The sequence below is a fragment of the Xiphophorus maculatus genome, chromosome 6, assembly GCF_002775205.1.
Source record: "Xiphophorus maculatus strain JP 163 A chromosome 6, X_maculatus-5.0-male, whole genome shotgun sequence".
In the NCBI taxonomy this organism is placed as follows: Eukaryota; Metazoa; Chordata; class Actinopteri; order Cyprinodontiformes; family Poeciliidae; genus Xiphophorus; species Xiphophorus maculatus.
The window spans coordinates 18,375,843-18,402,263 of record NC_036448.1 but is presented as its reverse complement, the minus strand read 5'-3'; the positions used below and the strand labels follow the sequence as shown (position 1 = coordinate 18,402,263).

General features: G+C 37.5%; 3 protein-coding genes across 5 annotated transcripts in view; 2 read left to right on the top strand and 1 right to left on the bottom strand.

The window, feature by feature from the left end:
• Positions 1-9,665, top strand: part of rock1 (Rho associated coiled-coil containing protein kinase 1) — a 33,082-nt gene extending 23,417 nt beyond the window's left edge. Inside the window, exons 21-33 of one of the 2 annotated variants that reach the window (XM_023335204.1) lie at positions 394-463; positions 542-645; positions 732-897; positions 1,000-1,093; positions 1,967-2,055; positions 2,138-2,329; positions 2,421-2,586; positions 5,433-5,503; positions 5,594-5,682; positions 5,817-5,895; positions 5,986-6,247; positions 7,191-7,398; positions 8,077-9,665. In XM_023335204.1, the coding sequence (XP_023190972.1) occupies positions 394-463; positions 542-645; positions 732-897; positions 1,000-1,093; positions 1,967-2,055; positions 2,138-2,329; positions 2,421-2,586; positions 5,433-5,503; positions 5,594-5,682; positions 5,817-5,895; positions 5,986-6,247; positions 7,191-7,398; positions 8,077-8,080 (1,594 nt within the window). In that variant the 3' untranslated portion in view covers positions 8,081-9,665. Of the gene's footprint in view, positions 1-393; positions 464-541; positions 646-731; positions 898-999; positions 1,094-1,966; positions 2,056-2,137; positions 2,330-2,420; positions 2,587-5,432; positions 5,504-5,593; positions 5,683-5,816; positions 5,896-5,985; positions 6,248-7,190; positions 7,399-7,640 lie in introns of both variants that reach the window. The other variant, XM_023335203.1, reaches the window with a different exon arrangement.
• Positions 9,666-10,715: 1,050 nt separating this feature from the next.
• usp14 (ubiquitin specific peptidase 14) lies at positions 10,716-17,793 on the top strand. Its single transcript, XM_014474843.2, has 16 exons — positions 10,716-10,863; positions 11,710-11,855; positions 12,240-12,272; positions 12,797-12,901; positions 12,988-13,091; positions 13,242-13,300; positions 13,401-13,531; positions 13,627-13,707; positions 13,859-13,941; positions 14,109-14,223; positions 15,187-15,252; positions 15,350-15,442; positions 15,538-15,666; positions 15,780-15,840; positions 15,962-16,069; positions 16,956-17,793. The coding sequence occupies exons 1-16, from the start codon at positions 10,848-10,850 to the stop codon at positions 17,099-17,101; spliced, it is 1,476 nt and encodes a 491-aa protein (XP_014330329.1). The 5' UTR covers positions 10,716-10,847; the 3' UTR covers positions 17,102-17,793.
• A 40-nt stretch (positions 17,794-17,833) lies between these two features.
• thoc1 (THO complex 1) lies at positions 17,834-24,535 on the bottom strand. Of its 2 annotated transcripts, none has more exons than XM_014474841.2 (21): positions 24,433-24,535; positions 24,162-24,235; positions 23,780-23,840; positions 23,625-23,694; positions 23,214-23,332; positions 23,072-23,120; positions 22,889-22,984; positions 22,701-22,783; positions 22,547-22,620; positions 22,337-22,445; positions 21,795-21,929; positions 21,600-21,700; positions 21,423-21,489; positions 20,541-20,591; positions 20,369-20,439; positions 20,118-20,213; positions 19,628-19,693; positions 19,217-19,300; positions 18,966-19,113; positions 18,787-18,871; positions 17,834-18,219 (listed from the first exon to the last, which is right to left on the bottom strand). In XM_014474841.2, the coding sequence occupies exons 1-21, from the start codon at positions 24,478-24,480 to the stop codon at positions 17,942-17,944; spliced, it is 1,965 nt and encodes a 654-aa protein (XP_014330327.1). In that variant the 5' UTR covers positions 24,481-24,535; the 3' UTR covers positions 17,834-17,941. The 2 variants fall into 2 exon arrangements, with proteins under 2 accessions (XP_014330327.1, XP_023191964.1); XM_023336196.1 differs by having other exon boundaries at positions 22,547-22,617.
• Between the last annotated feature and the right edge of the window lie 1,886 nt (positions 24,536-26,421).

The following is a 26,421-nucleotide window of genomic DNA, read 5'->3' as shown; positions in this document are numbered from 1 at the left end:
CTGGAACTTTCTTACTGCGAAACAAGCTGGCAGCAGGTCCACATGGGATTTCTTATTTCCTTATAGTGCGACGTGGGTCAGTAATTCTCTTAGGAAGTTAACGTGTAAATTGCTTTCCAATTGGCTGTTATTTTCAAATGAGTGCTATTATTCCAGCTTAGAACATGAGCAGGGCAAAGCTGATTGGAGACGATGTTTACCCAACAGGATTAGGCTTTACTGCAGCTCCGGCTCCTTCCACTAATCCTCTAGCCCGGTTCTACTAAATAAGATGATTTTAGATTCTTGGTTTTTTTATTTATTTATTTTGGGGGGGAAGAACTTAAGTTTTGATGATTACATTTGCGAATTAAACAAATGAACACATGACTTATTTGGGAGTTGTTTTGACAGACAGTACAGAGGCAACGAAGGACAGATGAGGGAACTTCAGGACCAGCTTGAAGCCGAACAGTATTTTTCTGTAAGTGAAAGTCCCACAGTCCAGATGTCTCTTCTATTTTCCTACTGTAGACTCATCACGCGTTTCCTCCTCTTGCAGACACTTTACAAAACTCAGGTTAGGGAGCTGAAAGAGGAGATTGAGGAACGGAACCGGCAGGTACAAGACGCTCAGAAGAAGGTGCATGACTTGATAAGTGAAAGGTACGTGGTGAACTCCTGTTGATGTTTGTTGCCGCTTTGAGAATCTGCGTCTGAGGCCTTTTATTTATTTATATTCTGTGGCGCAGAGACTCGCTGTCTGCTCAGCTGGATCTGACGGTGACCAAGGCCGAGTCTGAGCAGCTCGCTCGGGCTCTGCAGGAAGAGCAGTACTTTGAACTCAGCCAGGAGAGCAAGAAAGCAACGGCTCGGCACAAGCAGGAGATCGGTGAACGAGAGGCCACTATTGCACAGGTGAGGTTAACCTGAAATACTTCCGTTAAAAGCTTTACTTTTGTGGCTTTAACTTTAGTAACCTGGAGTGATCAAAATGATTGTTTTCAAAATTGCGTGCAGCTTGAGGAATCCAATAAAACTTTGACCAAAGACGTGGAGCACCTCAGCAAAAATAATACGGAGTTGAGCGAGAAGCTTCATCTTCAGGAGGAAGGTACTGTCTTCTGCTGAATCTGTCCTTGTTGCTTTGTGATGATGTCATCATGCTGTGCACCATTCAGTCTAGAAAAGGATGGATTTTACAGAAGTAGTTTTTAGGTCTCTAAAAATGGAAAAAGGAAATGGAAAAGAGTAAAAATTTGCTTCCTGTCCTTTTATCTGTCCTGTTGTATGTCCTTTTGTCTATCAGTTTATCCATCCATAAGTCACCCAGTGGTCCAATTTTTCCTCTTTTTCTATCGACCCATCCTTCCATTTTACTCCATATTTAAAGAATGATGACCACTATAGAACTATTTGCCCTTAATTAATGGTAGATTTTTTTTTAAATTTAAACCTTCATTGTATGAGTGGGTGATGTAAACTTTGAATCTTATCACAATACTTTGTGGTGCTATTGTGTTGATAAGGATTATTATAAACATAAACATCTTTTTAGGTAACTATAGCTGTGACCTTCATAGTGTCACCAACACAAATATTGTTCTTGAAAAATAATTCCCCTTTGAAATAGGCCTCTTAATGTTTCCACTTACTTAAAAACAGTATGAATTTTATCTTTAAGCTGCACACAGTAAATCCATTTAATCATATTTTTGACATTAGTGACATTTATTGATGCTCTAGTGGAACAGAGGAGAAAATAGAAAAACATTTCCAGTCAGTTTCTTATTTACCATAAATAACTGAAATTGATCATGACAACAATAAATCAAAAACACGCTTTTTTACAATTAATGATAAACGATGGGATGAACACCACTTCCAACTTTCTACTGCAGGCATCTATGGAAATTTTAAATTGTATAAGTTTGGAATTTTTGAGGAGCCCTTTTATTGTTAACACGGACCACATTTTATCCCCTAGAATACCTCTCCCAGAAGGAAGAGATCATGGCTTCAGTGAAAGCCAACTATGAGAAAGTGCTCCAAACTGAGCGCACATTGAAGACTCAGGTATAGATGAGATTCTGAGGTCTGCAGATATAATGTTCTGAGTAATAGCGAAGCGACTGACGGTTGGTATCCCGTCTTTTAGGCTGTGAACAAGCTGGCAGAGATCATGAATCGTAAAGACATGAAGCTCGACCAGAAGAAGAAAGGTAGCACCGCAGAACTGCGCAAGAAGGAGAAAGAGAACCGCAAGCTTCAGCAGGAGCTCAATCAGGAGAAAGAGAAGTTTAACCACATGGCCATCAAGTACCAGAAGGAGGTCAACGAGATGCAGGCGGTGGGTTATGGTCCCAAATAACAAAATAGAGATGGAGTATTGCTTGTGTAATTTGATTTTAATACAGAACTCTTGACCTTGCCGTCTCCAGCAACTCGCAGAAGAATCCACATATCGCAACGAGCTGCAGATGCAGCTGGCCAGCAAGGAGAGCGACATCGAGCAGCTGCGCGAGAAGCTGAGCGACTTGCAGCAGCGTGTGGAGAATTCCAGCGTCACCAGCCTGCAGACGGATGAAACAGACAGTAACACTGCAGGTAGATGGATGGCAATAGTGCAACTCATGAAATACAAATCTGATTTTTTTTTTTTTTAAATCATCTTATCCTTTTTCTATCCTACGGTAAACATTTATCAGTTTTAACTTTTAAATAACATTTCTGGTTGAGTATTACCTTGACATACATCCAATATATCTTGTTTGTAAACAGTGACTGTGTAATAGATTTATGATTTTTGCCTATAATGGTGTTTTTGTCTGGAGCAGGTACCTATGCTGGAGATGTGTGTTTTACGGCCAATTTCAGATCTTCAGTTTCTGTAAAGTTTTGATCTGCCAGTACTGAGTTTAGCTGAATTTATTTTGATAGTAGCTGTAGAGAAATACTAGAGCAGAGTTACATTTTTTACTGCCTTTTATTCCGTTGCTTTTTTATAATGACATCTAAAGTTGGGTGCCTTTTTTCAATTTAGGAGGAAAAATGTTTACCATATCCATGTTTTTTGGTATAACAATACTTAAATAAAATTTTTTTTTTCCACTCTAACCTACTTTTTTTTGCTAAACATAAAATGTAACTTAACATAAACATTAGGAGAATTGGTGTGTCCATCGCTTTGAAATCAAGCTCAGTTTAAAAATGTATGTCCAGATAAACAAATATTGATCCTTCTCTATTATTTCCTGCGGTTGGCATCTAGTTTGATGAATTTTGGCGCCCCCACCTGGCTCACTTCAGAACTTTCTTGCGCATTCATCACAAAAAGTAACACCAGCTGATTCGATTGATAGATATACCAAAATTAGTGTAGCAGCTGCCTAACTCATCCCTGCAAGGTTTTATACTTGGAGGAATGTTTTACTCTCATATTAAACTATAAAATTTCATGGTTTATGCTGATCAGAGATTTGAAGAATATAACAGAGTAACTTTGCTATATTCCATTCAGCCTTCCTGTTACCTTCTGAAAGTTTTGCTCTCTCACAGTGTTATTAGTAGAACATGGTTTAAATAGCTTCTTAAATCTCCTTGCTACTTCATTCAACAAAATTTGAGTCCCCTTTTTACTTACTAACAGCTGCTATGACCTGGTTTCCTTAGAACTGATGCGTTCACTGATCAGAAAAAGATTGGGAAGTAAGCTGCTGTGGTTACCGATTAATTTTAAAATCTTTTTTCAAATCTCTTCATGAACATTAAACTGTTTGCACAGCTTTGTAATTCTATGCAATTGTATGTGGTTAAAACACTTTTTCTTATTTCCCTTTTTGTCCAGTTGGTTCTCCTTGCTCTTATCTCTGTAACTTCTATTCCTTTTCCTCTGTGAGTAACTCGGTGGATGAACCCTTGTTGCCCGTCATGTGCTGCAGCTGTTGTGTGTTGGTTTTGTTTTGTTTTTTTCTCCTGATTTATCCAAATATTATTCTGCCTGAGCTGCTGTATCTGTTGAAGTATTACACTTTAGAGAAAAGGCAATGAAGTAAATTATCTTTGAAAATCATTTAAACTAAAAAGTGATACTGCCAGTGAAACCACAATGCTGCTTTGACTGGTAACGTGGAAAGCTTATCATGCGTCACATTTGGGACTTTTTTCTTCACACTAATAACCTGCTTTTATTTAAGTGTGTTTTTCAACTTATTACACTCTAGTTGTGTCTTTGTCAGCATGTTCACCCGAAGCAATGCTCACGATGGCACATAGACCGCCCTCACTCCGCTACGTTTTCTAGACCAGGCCGTTTGAGTTCACTGACCCCATGATGGCTGTGGTTTGTGTTTTCCAGCCGCATGCACCGCCCTCCTTTGTAGTTTTAACACAAGAAAATGTAGAAATGTAACCCACGCTGCATTCGTTTGTTTCTGTGAAAGGACTGGGTGATTTACAAAAAAACTAAAACATAAAACCACTTACCAAATTGCGCCTGCAGCGTTGATTTTAACATATTCTAAGCAGGGTTCCTATGCCGTCTGGAGACGTTTAGAGTTTGATTTCAGTATTTTCCAGGTCAGTAAAAGTAAAAAAAAGAAGAAACATGGTGTACAGAAAAAACATTTGTAATTCCAGACTTTTTTCCATATCCCATTATCTAAATGTTTCTTTCCCTCTGTCCTTTGCTTCTTGGCATCTTTCCATCCTCATTTTTCTGCCCTTTTTCCCAACTTTATGTTCTTCCTTATTTATTTTTTTGTGTCCCTTTCTTGTTGCCTTTTCTGTTTTCATTAATTTTTCCTTTGTCATTTCCTTTCTATCCTTCCTCACCTGCTAGATGTTGTCTGTCTATCCTTCTCCTACTCCTACCTATGGTTCCTCTGGCCTGCTCTCCTGGTTCCTATCTCTTTTCCTTTCCTGTGTTCTGCCATCTTTTTCTTTTTGGTTACTTCCTTTCTTTCTTTCATTATTCCTTCCTCGCCTGGCGTTCTTGTTCCCCTTCTTTTCTTGTGTCCCACATCCCTTTCTTCCTTATCTTTTTGTCTTTTCCAACGTGTTCCTGCTTATTCTTTTTGTCTGACCTTCCTTCCAGTTTGGAATTTTTGCAGGTCACATCTTTTTAAGCTTGCCTTTACATATAAAAATTTACTTAAAGGACTAATAAGTAATCTTGCAGGTACCTTGTCTAAATAAAATATTCCACAAACTTGCTGTTAAAAACTGTTAACTGTTTAATTTCCTCCTGCATGGGATATTTACAGTCCTGTCACTGGCTTCAGTGCCGTCTCCTTAAATCTTGCCACATATATATATTTTTTTATAGCAGCCTTGTAGTACGGCCTTGGAGTTTTGTTTTTCCCCAGTTGATTTCTGATTGCTGCATGGCCTTCTTCCGGTGTGCTTCATGAACCACATAGATGTTAATTGTTTGCATGTGGATTTTTTTTCAGAATCCAGACTGGAGGGTTGGTTGTCCATTCCTAATCGTGCTAATATCAAGCGATATGGATGGAAGAAACAGGTACGCTTGCTCTTTTTGAAATCTGACTCAACTTCCAACTTTTTGACTGTTAAGCGAAGGTTCCACTTACTGTGTTCTGGATAATTGCAGTATGTTGTGGTGAGCAGTAAGAAGATTCTGTTCTACAATGATGAGCAAGATAAAGAACAGTCTAACCCCTCCATGGTACTTGATATAGAGTGAGTACTCATTTGTTCTTATTATTTCAATTTTGCATGGTACTTCGTCTACACAAAAAAATAAACTGAAACTAGTCAATCATGTATTATATTCTTGTCAGTTCTAATTTTTGTCATTTCTTTTTCTTTCCTAGCAAACTATTTCACGTGAGACCAGTCACTCAAGGAGATGTGTACCGAGCCGAAACGGAAGAGATTCCTCGGATATTCCAGGTTGGATGCTTGCGACCAAGATGGCAGCCGTTACGCTTCATCCTGCCACGTTTCCATTAGACTCAGATTTTTGTATGCTTGTCTTTTCAGATTCTGTATGCTAACGAGGGAGAGTGCAGGAAGGAAGCGGACATGGAGCCGGTCCCTCAGGGCGAAAAGACCAACTGTCTCGCACACAAGGGTCACGAGTTCATCCCCACACTATATCACTTCCCCTCCAACTGTGAGGCCTGCGCCAAGCCCCTGTGGCACGTGTTCAAGCCTCCTCCGGCTCTGGAGTGCCGCCGCTGCCATGTGAAGTGCCACAAGGACCACCTCGACAAAAAGGAGGACGTCATTGCTCCTTGCAAAGGTGAAGTCCCGCCTTTTGGACGCTGAGCCCAAAAAAGTCTAGAATTTGCTGAACATAACCAGACTTTTCCAATCTGATGCAGTTAAAACGCAATGTTTACACCATAGGATGGTATTTGCATGTTAAACGCTGTTATTTAAAACTGGAACACAACCTGCTATATCCATGGAAACAATATAAGATATTGGGTATGAACGTTATAATAACATTATAATATTTATTGTTATTTCGAAGTTTTAGTCAAAGACTAAAGCAAATATAAAGAATAAACACTTACTTTAACCAGTGGTACAGGGTTCCTGCATTGTCTGGAAAACAAATTCAAATTTTAAAAAACTTTATTGATCCCAAAAGGAAATTAAATAGTAATACCTTATAAATCGTGACCCTATTTCTCCTATCGTCACTGGACAATAACTTTTTTGTGTGTTAAATTCTTTCTTTTTTTTCAGCTTCACACACAAAAAAGGAAGATTCATGTTTTGACTGATCTTAAAGTGTCACTAGGAGAAAAAAAGTTGGGGAGGAATTGTCTGTTGTTGCACACCTGCTTTTAGGAATAAAATCCAAATGACAAAAAAAACACTGAGGTAGAAATATTGAGATGAAATTTCTAAATTGAAATTGCAGTGGGACCATTTAATCAAATGGTAAAAAAGAAGAGCTGTGACAGCCATGCCTTGTGCAAGTCAGCTACCTAAGCCATATGTTGTGTAGCTGACTTTATACTTTAGAATATTTGATTTCAAATAAATTCTTTGTTTTTGTACATGAACAACTTTTGGTCGCACTGAAAACAACCCTGAATCTTCACCTATTGTGGTATCATGATTTAAATATAACTTATTTCTGTTAAACAACATGTTGCTTCAACCTTCACATTGGAGAGCCCGTTTGCCTCGTTTGAGTGTTAATCTGCAGTCTTTTCTGTTATCTCTAACAGTGAACTACGACGTGACCTCTGCCCGGGACATGCTGTTACTGGCTGTGACCCAAGAGGAGCAAAAGAAATGGATTGGCCACCTTGGAAAGAAGATTCCTAAGACCCCCCCATCAACGTTTTCTAGAGTCTCGCCTCGTAGCATGTCCACTCGCTCTGGACCCAACCAGTCCTTCCGCAAAAACCCCAAAAGCAATACGGCAAAGCTGAGGTAACTTTACTGTGTAACTCTTATTCAAGCTTTTAAGTTGTTCTTGTTTATCACACATCATGCACATAATTTTACAGCTTCAATGTTGCAATAACTTTAAGTCTCTACGTAGCATTTTTCTTGGGGGGGCAGTAAGTGAGGATGTGCTGTAGTCATAAAGTTGATCTTTTTCAGCCCCAACTTGAAGGCTGAGATGTGGTAAAGTCAGTCACATGACCTGCTGTTTGTTTCCTGTGTTGTAGCAGAGCGCAGTCCAGCCTCCACGCAGCAGACACAACATCAAGCACTTGTTGACAGGAACTTCTTCAGAAAGTGTTGATGTTGTATTTTAGATGTTTCCTCCTGACCTTCAAATCTTTTTTATTTATTAATTGCGCTCCTGGGTCTTTTTTTTTTTTTTAGCATCAGACTTCCTGGTTGTTGGTTTTTTTCCTTCCTCCTGGGATCTGTGCAGTTTGACACTTGGGATTTGTTTTTTCTAATTGACACCAAGGTGGTTTGGGATTCGCGAACTAACTATATACTTTGCAACTCTCATTAGAGTTGACCATATTAGATTGTTTTCTGTCAAGCATGAGCCAGATTTGAGCTAGTAACAGTTACATTACCTGTTCGACTGAATACTAACAAATGTAAAGATAAATAGTTTTTTTTACTGGTGTTTCTTCTGTCTTTCAGCTAACCATCTGAACCGTTGGGACTTTTTCTGGACTCTAAAACTTTCCCTCTTTTCTCATCAACAAAAACGGAAAAAAAAGCCTGTAGTATATTAAAAATGTATTGAAAACTCAAAATTGCAGAACAGAAGCCGCTGGAAAACTGCAGTTCACGTCACACGGCGCGCCATCGTGGACTTTAAAAGGCCGAATCTACTCAATCTGCTTCCCTCCCCTTCCTCCTTTTCTCTAAAAGAAGTGTCATCAAACTCAACAAACTCAGTTTTACATTGCAACCAGAAGATGGCGCACTTGTGTTGAATTAAGAACGGACAACAGAAATGGAAGCACTCACTCTGGCATTCTCTGCTTCGCGTTTTGTGACGGATATTAATGGAAACTGGAAATGGGAAGTGTATGGACACCTGCAAGTGTGTTTTCATTTTAAGGTACTGTTATACAGGGATTATAGATCTGCAGTAAAACGTTGGACCTCAGGGGTGGAAAGTAGATATATCTGTGTAGTAATTTCTTTCCCCACCTGATGGATATTTCAGCTAAATGCAACAGTTGTTTCCAACTTAAAAAAAAAAAATGACACGATGCCTTCATCTAGCTATTGTTGTTGGCCTTTTTGCCTTTTTTTCTTCTTATCACTTTGCAACTCTGTTATCAGGTTTGGCGCAGAATTTTTTCATGGGGGACATGAGTATTAGATCTTTTGAGTATTGAGAACAGAGCATGCAAGATCATCATTTAAATCTATGCATTATTTTTATTATAATTATTTTTATTGCTCCAAGCCATAAGGAGAACTCGACTGTATTGGCATATAGGAGTCATAAAACTTAACGGATTTTGTTTTCTGTTTATTTGGTACATTGTCTCTGTAATATTGTTTTCTTTTTGTAATGTATTGCCTTATACTGGTTGATAGAGAAATGGCTCAAAAGGAAAACATTAAGTTAACAAATGTAAAACTGCACTGTTTGACTTGAGTGTAAATTATTTGTAGAAGACTAAACAGGTGTAGCATTTGGCCCACCTTGTGCCTTAACGTTTGGATATTGATTTTACTGCCATATCTTTTTTTTTGTTTGTTTTTGGGGTTTTTCTTTTCAATTTTTGTTGCAACATAAGACAAATCTTAACTCTTCCATTGTTTTTTCCTTCTTTTTTTTTAAGAAATTGCAGCCGGTTTGGTTTTTATCAGAACATTCTTTGTCTGGTTATGAATATTAAATATATATAAATACATTAAAATACCTCTTTAAGGACACAAAGCTTCCAAACTTGGTTCATGTCATATTAGAAGTTTCACAAAGAGTTTACGCAAAACTAGTCTGTGTGAATGATTGACATAATAACAAGGACAAGTTGTATCGCCTGTGTTAAGTTCAGTTATTGAAAATCCCCCTATAGAGTGTACATAAAGAAAGACATAAGGATTATGGAATACCTTCACAGTCTTTCCTTTGTAAGATTTTTATTTTCTTTTCAGTAAAAAAAAAAAAAGCACTGGAAATATGATCTCTTGTGTTGGATAATTTGCATGGGTAATTTGCATTGGACCCCGCACTGATGGATATGTCAATAAACATATCTTTATCATGTTTGTTTACTTTATTTATCAATTTATATCTGAGTATTTAAAGGGATGTTTGAAACTATCACAACACTTGTTGAGTCCCTGAATGAGAAGTTTTGTCCCTTGGTCTTTTGCATTATCGTTATCTATTCCTGTAAGTTTTTGATTTAATAATTGAAAATTGGTGTAAGCAGTTCTCAAGTGGATGAGCAAAGTCAAATCTATTTGGCTCTATCAGAATAAATATTTGGTACACAATTCTACATGTCGAGTATGTATGTTAACTTTAATGATCTAATTTTCTTAAAATACCTATTTCAATATTAGTAAAACTCACTAAAGTTTGTTAAATCTAGACGCTTTAGGTCACGGGGAAGACTGTTGACTTAACTCGTGATCATTAACCTTTTTTGCATGAAAGGTAATTTGGTTTTCAATTTTAGTCATTTATATAGAGACATTTTGATTCACTTTATTGGAAAAAAAATAAATAAATCCAGTCTATTTTCAGTCATACTAAACTAAGCAAATCAGCAAGGCTATGGATGAGCTACTAAAGGTAATAATGGAAAAGCTTCTTAAGAGTAGTGGCACCTCCAGAGATACTTCACAGGGGAAACCAGGACAGTAAAAAAGTGTGTGTACTAGTATTTATTCATTGGGTTTTACATTTAGGGGTCACCAGCAAAGGAGCTTTGCTTCACAATCTTCTCAAAAGTCTGTTTATGCTTGTTGCTTGTGCATCATGCCGTCTAATCAGCGTCATTACCACAGTTTGTGACTTGCCTTCCTTGTAGAAGCTGCTGGTGCCCGACAATTTTCAGTAGTGTCTGACATATTTTGATTAATTAAATTTAGGGCTTTCATTAGCGACACCGTATAATGTTAATTCACTGTCTGAATTTCACAGCTGAAATCATTTTACTTTTCAGTTATGTTCTAATTTACTGATCGGTCCCAGTATTACGTTTTCTAACCCTAAATCTTTGCTCAGTACATGAATGAGCTCAAACAAGCGGAGAAGAATCCAGCAGGATGGCTAACATGTTGTCGAGCGCATCGATAAGTTCCAAGCGTGTTGTTGCAGCGTCATCCTGTTTGAATGAAGTTCAGACTGAGAACTAGCCAACTCTTCATTCGCGCCCCAGTAGACTGACACGGGAAAAACAATATCAGATACTCCAGGAAAACAAAGACTGCTAACCATGCCGGTGTTTACAGGTATGATGCAAAACAAACGCGGCGTATTTGTTGTTATTACCATTAAAGCTACAACGAAAGCGCGAATCCTTACACGTGTTTTAGTGAAGCACCGTAAATACGTTAGCTTAGCCGTGTAGCATGATATGCAGTTAGCATGCTACCAATTCTAGTGAGAGCGTCTATATTTTCAGCAAGTTGCAACAGTTATTTCTGGAAACAATGTTGCGAAAGAAATATGAGTACACGTTTAGTTGGCTTTATTGTGTTTTAGGAGTTTCTATGTTCAACTTTACAATGTGTTTTGCAATGCCGGCTATGCTAACTAGCACTTTCAAGTAAACCGAACAAGCTAGTCTAGTTTGGCAACACTAAAGTTGATGTGTTTACCTGGTTATCTACAACCACCAAGAAGTAAAACACTTTTAAAACGTTTTAGCAAGTTGAAATGTCATTTGTTTTACATTATTGCATTCGTAGACCGGACATGTTTCTTTAAAATACCAACTGCGGTAGCATTTTCAGTAAAGTTAGCCCATTTATGGCTAACTTCCAATACAGCTGCTTGTTTACCATGAACTGTGTATTACAGGGCACGATTTTACTATTTCTAAACCGGTAATATTACAAAAGTCAGTCAAGTGATTTATCCCAACAAAATTGCTTCAGTGGACAACAACATAATGGTTAGCTTCTCCTTTTGTGGATGAAACTAACTCAGAAGGACTGCCCGGTTAGCTGCCTGATTCCCTGAAGCACAAGATGCTGTGTCATACATGCAGAACCCATTCTAGATGAGCTACGATGTCCCCACTACTAACACATAACTCACACGTACGATGTAATTTTGTTTTTATCCACTTTCAGTCAATGTGAAATGGGGCAAAGAGAAGTTTGATGCAGTAGAGCTCAACACCGAGGAGCCACCCATGGTGTTCAAGGCTCAACTCTTCGCCCTGACAGGAGTTCAGCCTGACAGACAGAAGGTCATGGTGAAGGGAGGCACCCTGAAGGTAATAAGAAAACGCAGTGCTACAGGTTAAGCTTTAGGGACAAGGTTTCTTCTGATGGGCGATTTTCAACATGTTTATTCAAAACTACATCCACTGATTCTAGATTGCTTTAGAAAGCATATGAAACAGTTTTCATTATTACTGTTATTTTATTTATTTAGTTTACATATTTCTTAAAAAATACACTGGGAACAGGATCACATCACATGTTAAGATTATCTACTGTCGCAGCTTTAATGATCACAATCAGTTGTGTTTGCTTTAAAATGGCAAAAACGGATATAATAGTAGTTATGAAGTCATTATAACAATTGGAGCTTCCTGAAGCTTTGATCAAATATGTCTTCTGTACTTCAGTTAATTAATGTTTTCTCTTAATTCTAGGATGACGAGTGGGGAAACATTAAACTGAAAAATGTGAGTGTTTTATGTTATCTAACTACATAGATGCATGTATTTTTGTTTGTGTTTTTTTTTTACATCTAAATGAGACATATCGGTCCATGTCATAGGCAATAAAATACACAAAAAACAAGATAAAAAAGCAGTGCATATCAACTGAAACATATATGTTATGAGAGTTACACAAAGTTGTTTCCAGAAAAATCAACAATAGTTTGTTGTATTGTTAATGTAGTCAAAATTGTAATACTGATAATAAAATACACTTCAAAAATCAGGTTGTTCTTGTCCATGGTGGCAGCTTTGAAAAAATCCAAATTTCTTCATAAAAACACATCTGAAGTTTTTAAAATCCTGGATTCACACCAATTACAGGCTTTGGAGGTCTTTAATTGCAATTTATCATCACAATAGATTACATTTTATATCATAAAAACATCTTTGCCGTAATAAACACTATGATAAATGCCCACTCCTTCCCAGCATACAGCAGAACATTCACACTCACTGAACTTGCATATGTATCTGTGTTTTCCTAGGGAATGACTCTGCTGATGATGGGCTCTGCAGAAGCCCTGCCTGAGGAGCCGGCGGTTCGGCCAATGTTTGTAGAGGACATGACTGAGGAGCAGCTGGCTTCTGCGGTCAGCGGATTTCACAAATTAATAGTTCCTTACAAACAGAAAAACTACCCAAAAACTGATGCCAGTGTTGGTGATGTTTTGTTCAGATGGAGCTTCCTTGTGGGCTGACAAACTTGGGTAACACCTGCTACATGAACGCCACAGTGCAGTGTCTACGCTCGGTGCCAGAGCTCAAAACGGCTCTCAGGAGGTACTTAATTTAGACGGAGACATCGCAGAATTAATATTTCCAAGCGCTTAATAGTGCTTTAATGATTTAGTGTAGTGTTGAATAATTTAGTTTGAAGCTAGTTAGTTTATTTTTTGCTTAAGTGGCAATATTCTCTCTTACTTTTTATAGGTATTCAGGTGCCCTGCGATCTTCAGGAGCAAATGCTCCAGCACAATACATCACAGCAGGTTTGTAGCAATTTTATTTGCTAAATGCGCCATTTCAATTTCTCAGACATCTGCAAACTTTTTAAAAAAAAAATGTGTTTTTAATTTTTTCCAACTTCAGCCCTGCGTGATTTATATGAGACTATGGACAAAACCTCGTCCAGCCTTCCTCCTATAATCCTGCTGCAGTTTCTCCACATGGCCTTTCCACAGTTTGCTGAGAAGGGAGACCAAGGACAGTACTTGCAACAAGTCAGAATCTGCTGAGTTCATGTCATTGTTGCATGCAGTTGCCCAAGATTGCATCTGTTTGTATTTTTTTTTTAATTATTTTTTAATTTTTCTAGGATGCCAATGAGTGCTGGCTCCAGATGATGAGGGTGCTTCAGCAAAAGTTGGAACCACTTGAGCCTGTGACTCCCATGGAGGTAAACCTTTACTTTTGTGAAATGGAGGCAGAGCAATTAATAATATTAATCTTTCTTATGATTTGATTTCTTTACATATGGTTCAATTGTGTTTTGTGGACTCTGCTATGCACATTAAAAGTGTGTCTGTCTGTTTGCTTTCCCTGCTTAGACTGAGTCAGCAGGTGGAGCTGCCTCTGCGTCTGCAAAGAAGAACTTTATTGACCAGTATTTCGGTGTAGAATTTGAAACTTCGTATCCTTTCAGCATGTTTGAAACTACATTTTCTTTGTTGAGAAATTTTAACCTTATAAATTCTGATCTCAAGAGTATATTGTTTCCTTTCTGATTGTAGTTTTTTGATTGAAGTGAAACATAGAAATAAAGAATGTAGTAGAGATTGACTTAACTCTTTAGTTCAGCATGAAATGCACAGAATCTGAGGAAGAAGAGCCGATCAAGGGCAAAGAAAGCCAGCTCCAGCTCAGCTGCTTTATTAACCAAGAAGTCAAATACCTTGCAACAGGACTACGACTGGTACGTACCATTTAATTTCACTCCTTAAAAGCCAATGTGGGTTTTTCAGACAAAGAAGACATGCCAGGATTCAATTAGAAAATTATTTAGACAAACTTTTAATGTTTATCATTAAAACTCAGATTCTCTGAAGATCACAATCATTAATAAAACCGAAATGTTCACTGATTGAAGAGTATGTGTCGGTTTGGGCTGCAACAAGTAATTGTGATGAATCAATTGTTAGAATAATTGTCAACTACTTTAGTAATTGATTAGTGGTTAAATGGAGTACAATATCAAAATAGAACAGAGCAGTAATTACCGTGCAAAAAATTTATACATTTTGCGTTTAAGATCTACTAAAGTTTTGTAAATATGTTCCAATCAAAACTGCAGTAGCATAACTTTAGTTTCACCTGGTTCAAATGTAAAAAAAAAAAATCTCACATTAAGCACTTTTTTGCCGTCCAATTACTAACTGGTTAATATAAAAAAAAAAAAAAGTGTACAGATTAGCTGCATGCTGTGTTTCTGTTAAGTGGAGCAGAAAGGGCCGAGCTTTTCACATGTTGATGTTTGAAGAATTTTTTTATCTGCAGATGCGTCCTTTGCTACAAATGATCAAGTACACACTAAAGGAATGCTGTTATTGCATTTTACGCAATAGCATGTTCATTTTCTTATCAAAGAAATTAATTGAATTGTTTGCATATTTTAATGTATGCCTAACATTACATATGTGCCATTTTTTTTATCCCAACAAATCAGTTAATCGTCATAAAAATTAGTAGATGATTGAATTACTAAAATAACTCTTAGCAGCTCTAGTCCCTGTACTGTACAAAGTATGCACTCAACACTTGATTATTGCATTAATTGCTGCATCAATGCGATGCAGCTTGAAATTGATCAGGCTGTGGACCTGCAGAGGACATAATCATAGTGATGAAGAGCTGATCCTGTTTCTCTCTCCACTCTCAGAGACTGCAGGAAGAAATCACAAAAATGTCTCCAACCTTGGACAGAAATGCTTTGTATATCAAATCTGTAAGTATGATCTCCCTCTGCCCTTTTTTTTTTTAAAGTTGTCCAACTGAAATGGGACATTTCTCTTACAGCTGCTTTTTATTTGTCCTCTCTCTAGTCAAAACTTAGCCGTCTCCCTGCCTACTTAACTGTTCAAATGGTCCGATTTTTCTACAAGGAGAAGGAGTCTGTGAATGCAAAAGTTCTAAAGGTTTGTTCTCATTGTTATTCTTCATTTGCAACAGATCTTGCAGTAACGGCTTAGTTAAACCCAATTATCTGTAAATATTGTTTTTAATTGCGAAGGATGTCAAGTTCCCCCTCATGTTGGACGTATATGAGCTCCTCACCCCGGAGCTCCAGGAGAAAATGTTGCCAATTAGGTCAAAGTTTAAAGAAATGGAGGACAAGAAGCTGGAGAAACAACAGCAAAAGGTGACAAAATCTATGTGGATGTCTTTTGTGGATGCTTTTGTTTTATCAATAAAGAAATAAACTTCTTTTCATCATAAATGCTAACATATGTGTATATTCCTGATTTTCATTAGGTGTTGAAGAAGCCAGAAGCATCAAAGGAAGTAAAATATGAGCCTTTCTCTTTCCCAGATGGTATGTTGAGACGATCGCATATCATCCCATGCACAACTATAGATTTAACTTTGCAGAGCCCATTTAAATAACATAAATTGAATTTAAGTAATTGTGCTTATTTCCTTTTACCTCTCTGTAGACCTTGGTTCCAACAACAGCGGCTACTACGACCTGCAGGCTGTACTGACTCACCAAGGTCGCTCCAGCTCATCAGGCCACTATGTGGGATGGGTCAAGAGGAAAGAAGGTGACCACATCTGTTGGTGATAACCAGAGTCACCCAAGGCTGTAGTACAACTTTCTTTGCGTTGCGTGTTTGTGCTGTCTTCTGATGATTTGGTTAATCGTCACGAAAACCAAATTAATAAGAATCGCATTCTGTGACTATAAACTCTCATTGAAAGTATTCAAAACCTCTGTAAATTTTTGATTATTTGGCTCTTTTACAGTTTTCTTTACATTAATATATACAAGGTCTACTTTTCAATGATTTAATACAAAATATTATGTACCATACATGACAGCAAAGTTGCATCACCCAATGTAATTGCTGCAGTAAAGTAGGCTTAATTTTCTTTTTGACTGAATGCAGGGATTTGTCTGTGTCTTAGAGATTTTTTTTGTCGTCATTTTGATAACCGTGACAAAAATATTGTTCTAAAAGTTTAAGTCCATACCCATTCCTACTAATTATGCTAATCACTGTGGCTGTAGCCATACATAAAAGTCATGAGGATGGATGAGCACAGACCTTCCACTTAAACTGTTGGAAAATAGTCATCTTTTGTTGTAAAAATCAAACTTTAGAATCTCAAATGTTTTTTTTTTTTCTTCTGACTTTACAATCCTAGTTTTAATATTCCAGAATTTTGCTTCCAATTATGGCAAACAAATCTCCCAATTTTTCAACATCAGAGAATATTAAATTTTTCTTGTAAATATGTGAAAATGAATTTATATTTAGTCCATGGCCAATACATTTTTTTCTCTTTTATCCACTATGCCCTAGACACTCTGTCGTATCATCAGCAGGTTGAAAGTTGAAGATTCACAAACGGCCATGTGTTGGTCTTGGACAACTAGCTCAAGAATCTGTTTTTTTTGTGTGTGTGTGTGTGTGTGTCTTTTGACAGACGAGTGGATCAAGTTTGACGACGACAAAGTGAGTGTGGTCTCACCGGAAGACATCCTGCGGCTGTCTGGAGGCGGAGACTGGCATATAGCTTACGTTCTACTGTACGGGCCGCGTCGGCTGGAAATACTTGAAGAGGAGCAGTAGCTGGAGGGAGGTTTCTTACACCCACATATACAGATTGCCATTTCCACGCACTGTCTGCATAGATGTGCAATAAAACTGGTGTCTTTAAAGATTTGATTTTTTTTTTTTGTTTTGTAACCAACACTTATGCTTGTAAAACAAATTTTGTTAAATATTCATCCATAGTGTGCTTTGAATATGGAGATCTGATGAAAGGCAATCTCTGGACTGGATCCTTTAGATTTTAAAGTCTGGCTCTACAGTTTCATTAAATGTTTTATACACAATGTATATTTTTAAAGCCTTTCAGAAGGTGACCATAAGAGCAAAAATATTTCTTATTCATTTAACCACCAAGCTGTTGTCCTTGACATTCTGGATTGAGTTGTCAGATGCATAACAGAACTCTTGTTCACCTCTTGGGCCTTTGGGTTCAGTCTCAGGTCTTAAGTGCTTGGCTCGCATCATCTCCTGCGATTGTTCTCAAAATGTATTGACAGATGAGGCCAAATATTCATTAATGCTGTTTTCAGGGAAGTGGTTTGGGACAGGTTGGCCTCGTGGTGAACCGTGTGGAGGCGTTTGAACCATGGTTTTTCTCAGTTGGCTTTGGTGACACTGACTTAAGACAATGTATGTAAAATCCAAAAACATCCACTCTCTGTAATAAGTTATTAATTGATTGCTGGTGAAAATAAACCGTTGAACCAAAACGCGACCCTGTTTTGTGACCAAGAGAAGCAAACATCTTGGAAAAAAGTTTTTATTAGATTTCTACAGTGGAAAAAAAAAAGGTTCAGACCTTTGGTACATACAAAAAGCACTGCTCCAATGTAATGTAGGTGCAGATTAAGCAACGTTTCAAGCCTCACTGAGGCGTTCTGCAAGCTGGGAGAACCCTGCCGAGCTGAGAGCCGTTGCCAGGTTCTCCACTGTTGCTTGGGATCCCTCTCGCTCCTGCCAGGCCACCAGCAGCAGCTTGGCCTGTACATCTACATCTTCGCTGTCCGTCTCGATCTCCCGCATCTCTGCTGCCTTCATCTCCAGATGAGACGCTAGCGTCTTCCACTGGGACCCCAGTTTGGCTGCAATGTCGTCCATCTGATGGTTTGTTACAGTTTTACTCTGGATGCTCGGACCTTGACGAGAAACAGAAAATAAAGAATAAAACGCTGGTGCAAAATATAAACATCCATGTACACAAATACAGTTATATCAAAGGAAAATTCAGAGACTGTTGACTGAACAGTTTTGTTTTTGCACTGTGGGAGGAAATGGTTTTTTTTTATTATAAGAATAAAGTCATTATTACCAGAGGATAGTTATTTTAATGAGAGCAAAGCTTCAATAGTCATCAAGATTAACATTAGATGAGTCAGTGGCTCTTCAACAAAAATAAGACTCTTGCACAATTGTTTCAGATTGTGAAAACTTCATAAGATGCTCAACATTCCTCCATTTTTTTTTTTTGAGGAGAAATTCTGACAAAACTATTGCTTTGTTGTCGTAATGTACAACTTTATTCCCAAAATGAAAAACCTTTTGCTTAGGTTGGTATTAATACTCCATCAAAGAATTTGTCTTTTTATGCTGAATTGCTGAGAAACACCACATTTTGACATTCTGACTTGGAAAAACCTAGAAAAGAATAATGGATTTAACTGAAGATATTGAAAAGATGATGTAGAACTGTTGGCCAAACTCACTGTCATTGCTGTCTTTAAGAAGATTGTCTCCATTATCGTCATCATCCTCCTCTCCTGTCTTGATTTCTTCTGAAGGGATATCCTTCTGCATTTTTAGAAGAAAAAAAAAAAAACACACTGGTCTTATTTCTTTCCTTTTAAAACTTTAATTGAGGTTTTGAAAACGTAAAATCCCTCACCGGCAGCTCTTTGGCCAGTTTGCTGACCATGCTGTCTAGGTAGTCTGCCAGGCTTTTGAACTTCTGGTTTGTTGGCTGAAAGAAGTGTGGACTCCTCCTGGACAGGAGCCTCAAAGCCCGCCATCCGTAGTTTGGGTTACGCACAACCCTGAAAGAATTTGAGCAAGAAAACAAACCCTAGGGAATTTAGCAGCTGGATTTATAATAACTGACTTGTGTTCCCAGTGAAATACGTCACAGTGCCGACTTACTTATATTCCTCCTCCACCATGTTGACTGGATCGGCCTGCTCAATGGCTTCTGCAAAGAACTCGTCCAGTGATGGCATAAACTCTCTGAAATACAAATGTTGAATGTAGTCACCCGCAGCATTCATAGACTCAGAACGTCTTCATGTGACAACCAAGAACTGCAAAGTATTTTGTGTTGGAACTAGATGTGGTAGTAAAGCATCTTCTTCCTCAGGTTTGCTGTTCTCCTACACGGCCCAAGTTAGGTTTTCTGTTTCTTTCACAAATAGCTTCCAATATTCAGTCTTGCAGTACTGAAGTTTGTGGTTGTAGATTCATGGATATAAAAACTTTTGCAAGGAACTAAAGACATATCAGATGAAAAAAGTTAAAATAAAGTAAACATTTTGCTTAGTCCTCTGAGTTCCTTACCTGCTTTCAGACTTGCAGGCCTCCATGTTGTCCTGGTTCAAGTTCCACAGTCGAGTCAATTCATCACTAACAGTGGAATAAAAGAAAGTTTAACATCCTGCCGTAGATGACTAAATAAAAAATAAAAAAATCAATCATATAATCACACTTAGTGATGTAAACAAATATCTCCATTAATTCAAATCGGTACAGAAATACTTTAGTCCCAGAAAGAAATTTAGTTTTTATTTTGTCTGATTGCACCGCCTATTTCTGCTAGTGCAGCAGAAATATTTTTTCTGCTGGAAGTAAGTATGACCTCACAGAGTTCTGATCAACTGCTTTCAGAAAGTTGAATGAATATAAACAATTACAAAGACATGAATACAATTATTACCAACACTTAACTGTAACAGGTCACTACCAATAATGTTTTTTTAAATCTAAGACTTTGAGAGTGTAAGAATACAGTAAATAAATAAATAAATGAATCAAGTGCTTAGTGACTTACTTGCCCATGAAAATCTTGCGCTCTGGCCCTTTTCCAAGGAAGTCCTCTGGAGCTTGTCTTTTCCTGGTGGGCCTTTTAGGTTTGTCATCAGATGTTCTGTTCAAGACGAAAGCAGCCAGGACACTTTTCATTTTGACATCCTTGCAAAAGTTCACACACCCAACTCCTTTGTTGCCACAGACCAATCATTGCATGGAAACAAAAGAAAGCTAATATGGGTCGAGGACACTTGGCAACATTTCTCTCTATACCTTTCTTTCACAAAGCTCGGACAGCCCTCGTTCTTCCAGGAGTTCCAGTTTTCCTCCGTGCTGAGAATGTGCTGCCAAAGAGGGCATTTTAAAACTTCTAGTCTGACTTGAAGTACAAAATGAAACATTAAGGGTTATTTAAATATCTCTGTATTCCTAAAGTGTGGCTCACCTCAACCATGGTGGCGAATTTTTCTCCTTCAGGAGGCGTTTCGCTCAGCAGCTGGAAGAGCAGAACACAAGTTAACCAGTCTCTTCTTGCTATTGCTACTGTGGTACTAACTAAAAAGAACCCAGCAACTTCAAATATTTCACATTTTGCAAAATCTGAGTTTTTGATGCATTGGAGACCTATGCCAAATTCTGAAAAGATAAACTTAACTTTAAAACCGATATCTAAAGTACCTTAAACATCTAAATAAGTTAGATACACCATTGCTAACTTGATTTTGTATTTATTTTTTATTTATTCTAGAATTATGATGTTGGCCTATTCTGTGGCAGCTGAAGGAGGAACAGCTCGTCCTGCTCTCTCATCCTTACTGATAACTTTGCCTGTGAGTTATTTTTAAAGTCACAGTTTTTATAGTTATATTTACATTATCGACATCATAACTGAATTACTTCAAACCTAACGACTGGGGGATTTTCCTACATTTATTTTACCTTACTTTTCTTCACCTCCAAGTTGAACCAGTCATTCCATGTTGCATGACGTTGTGTTTGTTAGGATGAACTGAAATGCCTTGCTGCTAAATTTGCTATACAAATAAAATTTGATTGATTGAGGATTAAACCATTTTTAAATTGTTTCTTTTCAGAGTTTTTAACTCTAGCATGCAAGTCCCATGCTATTACAAATAGTCTTCCGAACTATCAGCTGCATGTATTCATTGCACTGAACTTCATGCAGTCTAAAATGTAGACCAAACTTCAGGACAAAGTCTGAATACATGACATTTCATTAATTTCGAGTCAGAGACATACCAGAATGTCTTAAGATATCAAACTGTGCAACTGAAGAAGACATAATACATAATTAAATGAAACTAACCTGATAAACTAGCTTTGTCGTCTCCTCAATCCAGGCACTCTGGTCGTCATTCAGAACACAGCTGGAGCTGCAGCAGGACAGAGAAAGAAATAAAACAATAATTCCAACATGGCTCCTGTTTGACACTCAAAATCCTATTGATTCATACTTTAAAGTGAACACAGAAACAAGAATCACCTTTTGAATTTAACCTGTCCCTTCAGGTACTGGAAGAGGATCAGGTATTGCAGCAGTATATGCCTTCTGAAGTTGCTGTCGCTGAGCTGCAAGTCCATCAGCTGTAAGAAAAAAGGAAAAAAAAAAAACATTTTAGGGCACATTTAAGAGATCAACTTTTTAAACCAGCAGCATTGGAAGCAGAAAGGTTCTAACCTTCTCACTTGTGAGGAATTTGGCAAAATAAACATGTTCGCCAGCAGAGGCTCTGAGGTCCTCCATCTTTCTTTTAGAGGCCTGCATGTCATCCAGCTTGAAGCTCTTGAATACTGCGAGGGTCTCGTCTGAAAACTGAGCAGAATGACAGCAGAGGAATTGGGGTAGGTTGGTCAATTTTCAATCAAGTCTTATTTTTAGAGCACTTTTCACACAATCAACTGCAACTCAAAATGCTAAACAGCAGTTCAAGAATCAGGCATACCAACAAATGCTACATTAAATAAATGTAGTAATTAGAAAAGTAGAATAAATGTAATTAAATGCTGAACTGAGGAACGAAGCTGGATGTAAGCAATACAGCAGAAATGGATACGAACAGTATGGAAACATTATTCTGGATTTCTAAAAGTCCAGGAACAAATATATATTAACCATGAAACAAATACACAGAAATTATACTTGAAATTATATATTGTTGATTATAATATGTAAAATAGTGGGTAAACTTGTATTACGTTTCAGCTTTTATGATGCATTACCTTAAGGAATGTCATCCATGAGAATTTGTCGTAGCACTGCAGCGGATTTCTGAAGTAGTCCTGCAACGTCCAGAACTTTCTGTATAGGTTGTAATCAATTGGGATAGAACTGAAAAGCAAAAGCAATTTGGTTTTATTACAACTGACCAGACAAGTTTTTTTTAAATGATTAGAAAATGAGCAATCTCACAGAGCAAGCCTTCCACTCACCAGGGCGCAGGTGCGTCATCCTCCCCCATTTCACCTTCCTCCACCTCCATGGTGTCTTCCTTTTCATCTGTCTGCTGTAAACATGGAGGTGGGAAAATGACATTTTTGAAAAAGCAACACATAAAATGTTTTGGATCAAGTGGTAAATCTTCACCTTCTGGCCAAGAGTGCTCTCCTGCTCATTCTTGTTGAACACTGTTATGTTGTCCAGATTAAATTGACTCTGTAGATTCAGACCTGGGTAAAAACACAAACAAGGTTGTCATAGATACATTTGTAAATTTGCAATCATAATGCTGAATATGTGATATGATTACAGAATATATATGTTTTTTTTCTTACCAGATTTCTCAGATAGAGGGAAGAGTCGTGCCAGGAAAAGCTGGATTCGCCCACAGAATACAGTATTCTGGGATTTGGACAGCCTCCTTAGAAGATCTACTCAGACAGAAAAAAACAAAAACAAACTGACACCTCGATGCTGTTTGGTTATAGAAATTATAACGCATTAGGTGAGATCTTTACCGTTGCACATTCTCAGCAGATAGTTCTTTCCTGCGGTGTAGAATGAGCTCTGTAAGAAAAAGGACAGAACATAAGCCACCATTACAACTTTAAATTTGGGCTAGACAATTTTTTTCACCAATCTTGATTTTAAAAATATTACCGATTTCCAGGTGGAGACATTTTTCTCAACAAAGGAGAATATTTTGTCACACAGGTCCAGGGGAAGGCAGTCCAATACATCTCCCAGCAGGACGAATGGGATTGTGGCAGAGCAGATTCCTGCATTGGCAAAGAAGAAGAAGAACGGAAAATTTAAAGTTGCATTAGGAAACTCCCTCAAGTCTTCCCGTTTCCCTTTCTGAAATGAGTGAAATGAAATATTTTAAAGAGTTTTTTTAGGTATATATAACGAGACATCTTGGGGTAGTTAAAGATACTTTAAGCTTTTGCAAGAATAACATATATATTTTTCACCCTCACTTTGTGCATGACTGGTTGCTGTTTATTTTAAATGTGTTTTTACAAGCATATTCAAAAAGAGTAAAGCAATATTAAGGGAAAAAAGTCACACCCTCAGTAACCGCATCAATACTCAGGTAGATGAGAGACAGATAGTCGTCACAGCTCGTCTTCTGCTCAATCTACAATACAGAAAAAAACCCCATTAAAGGCTTTGGAGATCTTGTTAATCCAATTATTAAATTAAAAGATAAACAAGCCTCTTACAATTTGATCACCGAGAACACCCCGGAGGGCCTGGTCAAGTGTGGTCTTCTTTTCTGCCTCACTGAAATGATAAATATAATGTCTTGTTTTTCATTCAACAAAGACGGACGTCAACATTTTTAACATTAATCTTACCCAACTCAAGGAGCATACGGTACAGAACATATATGTGAAATAATTTATTTCATTTTTGTTTCCCAGAAATGAAACCGCTAAAGGTTTAAAAAAAAAACCCTAAACAACATTTTATGTTTTTCTTCAATACTACAAACATTTAAAACATATATTTAAGCAAGTACAGTGGAGTAGTAAGTCAAAGGAAAACCTCGTACAACACTCACAAGTAGATTAAGTTTGAAATTTTAAGCTAGAGAAAACTTACTTTCCGGAGATCTGGTTAAACACAGTGATTAGATGTTTGCAGGTTTTACCCGAGAGTGCCTGTCTGGCAGCAGCCTTCAGATACATGAGAGGAACATTGAAAGGTAAAGACAGATCTGACACAAGCTAACTTTAGCATAGCATCAAATGCTAACTGCTAAACAACATACCCGGAAATCAAAAGCGTAGACTTTGCAAATCGATCGATAAGAATTATTTCAGTAAAAATAATTAATGTTTTGACAAGAATGCAACGTTGCACTGTTTCTTACCGTAAATTTCTCCTTTACATCGACAAAATTGAATGCGGGGGGCGACATTTTTTAAGCCGTGACCAGCGGAAGTGGCTAAAAATTAGTTCCGGGTTTTGATTTTTCACACGAAAAGATTTGTGTCAGCGTTATTTTTCAAAAACTGATAACAAATTTGAGTCTCGACAATCATGGTTGTCCTCAAGACTGTGCGCGCCGACTGAGTGGCAGCAGATGTAAGTAGCTTCCCTGATTGTTTATTTTTGTGCTGCTTGGACAAAATAATAAATCAATAAAGTAACCTTGAATCTTTAAAACCTAGTTTATGTTTGAATAATAAATTCCCAGCTTAAAGATAAACCAACATAACTTAAGCACTTCTGCTTCTAATGAGATATCAATTAGTTTCAACTGACAAACTAATCTACAGGAAAAAAAAAACCTGTCTGTGGTGACACAGGTAGACCATAATCTGTAATCGCGAAAAATCTATGGTGTTGCTGCTGTTTTACTTTACATTGTTCTCTCTAACGAATATGTTATACTTTGCACGTTAAAATGACGCACTAATTCATCTTTCTTTCTAAAATTACGCATGTTTCTTTTTTTAGTGACTTGGCAATCTGTTGTAAAAATGTGTAGGTATAACTGAAGACTCTGATCGTCTTGCCTTTGTGAATGTTGCTTCAAATATTTTTATTCAATAGAGAAATGCATTTTTTTTAGTTAGTAAAAAAATCTAATGGTTCAATGTTACTATTAATATTATTTACAATAACTATCATGGCCTTCGCAGAGAGACCAAGGTAAGCAAATTTAATTCCAACATTGAGCACATGGTGGCAATATTACCTACAGTTTCAGTCAAGGCTGTTCATGAAACTGTTTGAGTTTCACATCTAATATTTCTTTGTAAGTTTTAAATAATGTTCCTGTACATTTTTTCCAATTCCACTTTCCCTCCCGTGGATCCCTGTGCTCCTTCCTGACATTCCTTTTTTAAAATTATTTCTTCATTGCACTAAAATAATCCAGATGGATGAGTTCCTTAAGTGTTAGAACTATGAACAGAAACAGAACTAAGGTCACTTTTCTCATTTAATGTTAATAAATACTTGGCTCTAAACTATCACATACATATAAGCCATGTTAGTGTGTGCCATACACGTTAGTCTATGACACACATAGACACGTTAGTCTATGGCGTTAGTCATGCACCGTATGACGTGTGCATTTCTTCATGCAGGACTTGATTTTTTATGATTTAATGTACTGTTTAACAATGTCACCGTACATATTAGAATCTCTCGACTATAGTGTGATGGCAATTATTAAACAGACGTTTCATAACTAACCAGAGAACACAAAGAGCTGCTCTGAAATCGTGTGTTAACGTTCATAATCTCTTGGTTTGTAGCTGACAAATGATTCACTTTCTGCTCCTTTTTCGACAAGTGTTTCCATCCCTTGCAGTGGCGATGTGAGGTGACTCCTTGGAGAAGAAATGCTGCAGCTGTGAAATGAGTAGTGTCGCACAGAAGGAGTGAAGCTTTATTTTCAGCATTCCTGTGGAGTCTGTGGAAATTATAATACTGGGAAGTGAAGAGTGATTTTACTGGCACCTTGTTTCTGTCACATATTTCACCTTCATCCCCCAGTTTGACATAGCTTTTATTGGATAGTTGCCAAACCTGATGAAGCACAGAAAGGGAGTGAGGATATGTTGTAGAAAACCTCCCCACATCAGTCAGTAAAGTGGAGACAGGGTTAAAGATGACTCCTAGGGGTTGGGCGTTGAGGTTAAGGTTGAGTTATCTGAAAGACTGAATCATCTCCTGCTTTTTTGTGGGATTAGAGCATTGTCTGTCCTCACCAATTAACCTCCCACTACCACCAATTATACTCAGTCACTGATTAAGTTAAGTACAGGTCATACATGACAATGAGTAATATGAATTGTGAAACATCCATAGAAAATTGCTCACATTTCTTTGCATTATTATAACTAAT

Coding starts and splice junctions, on each gene's coding strand:
- usp14 (XM_014474843.2), top strand. Junction 13,092..13,241: donor CTCAAAACGGCTCTCAGGAG/GTACTTAATTTA, acceptor TACTTTTTATAG/GTATTCAGGTGCCCTGCGAT. Junction 13,708..13,858: donor AGCCTGTGACTCCCATGGAG/GTAAACCTTTAC, acceptor TTCCCTGCTTAG/ACTGAGTCAGCAGGTGGAGC.
- thoc1 (XM_014474841.2), bottom strand. CDS start 24,480: ATGTCGCCCCCCGCATTCAATTTTGTCGATGTAAAGGAGAAATTTACG. Junction 23,695..23,779: donor GTGTTCTCGGTGATCAAATT/GTAAGAGGCTTG, acceptor TCTGTATTGTAG/ATTGAGCAGAAGACGAGCTG. Junction 19,694..20,117: donor CGCAAGATTTTCATGGGCAA/GTAAGTCACTAA, acceptor TTCCACTGTTAG/TGATGAATTGACTCGACTGT.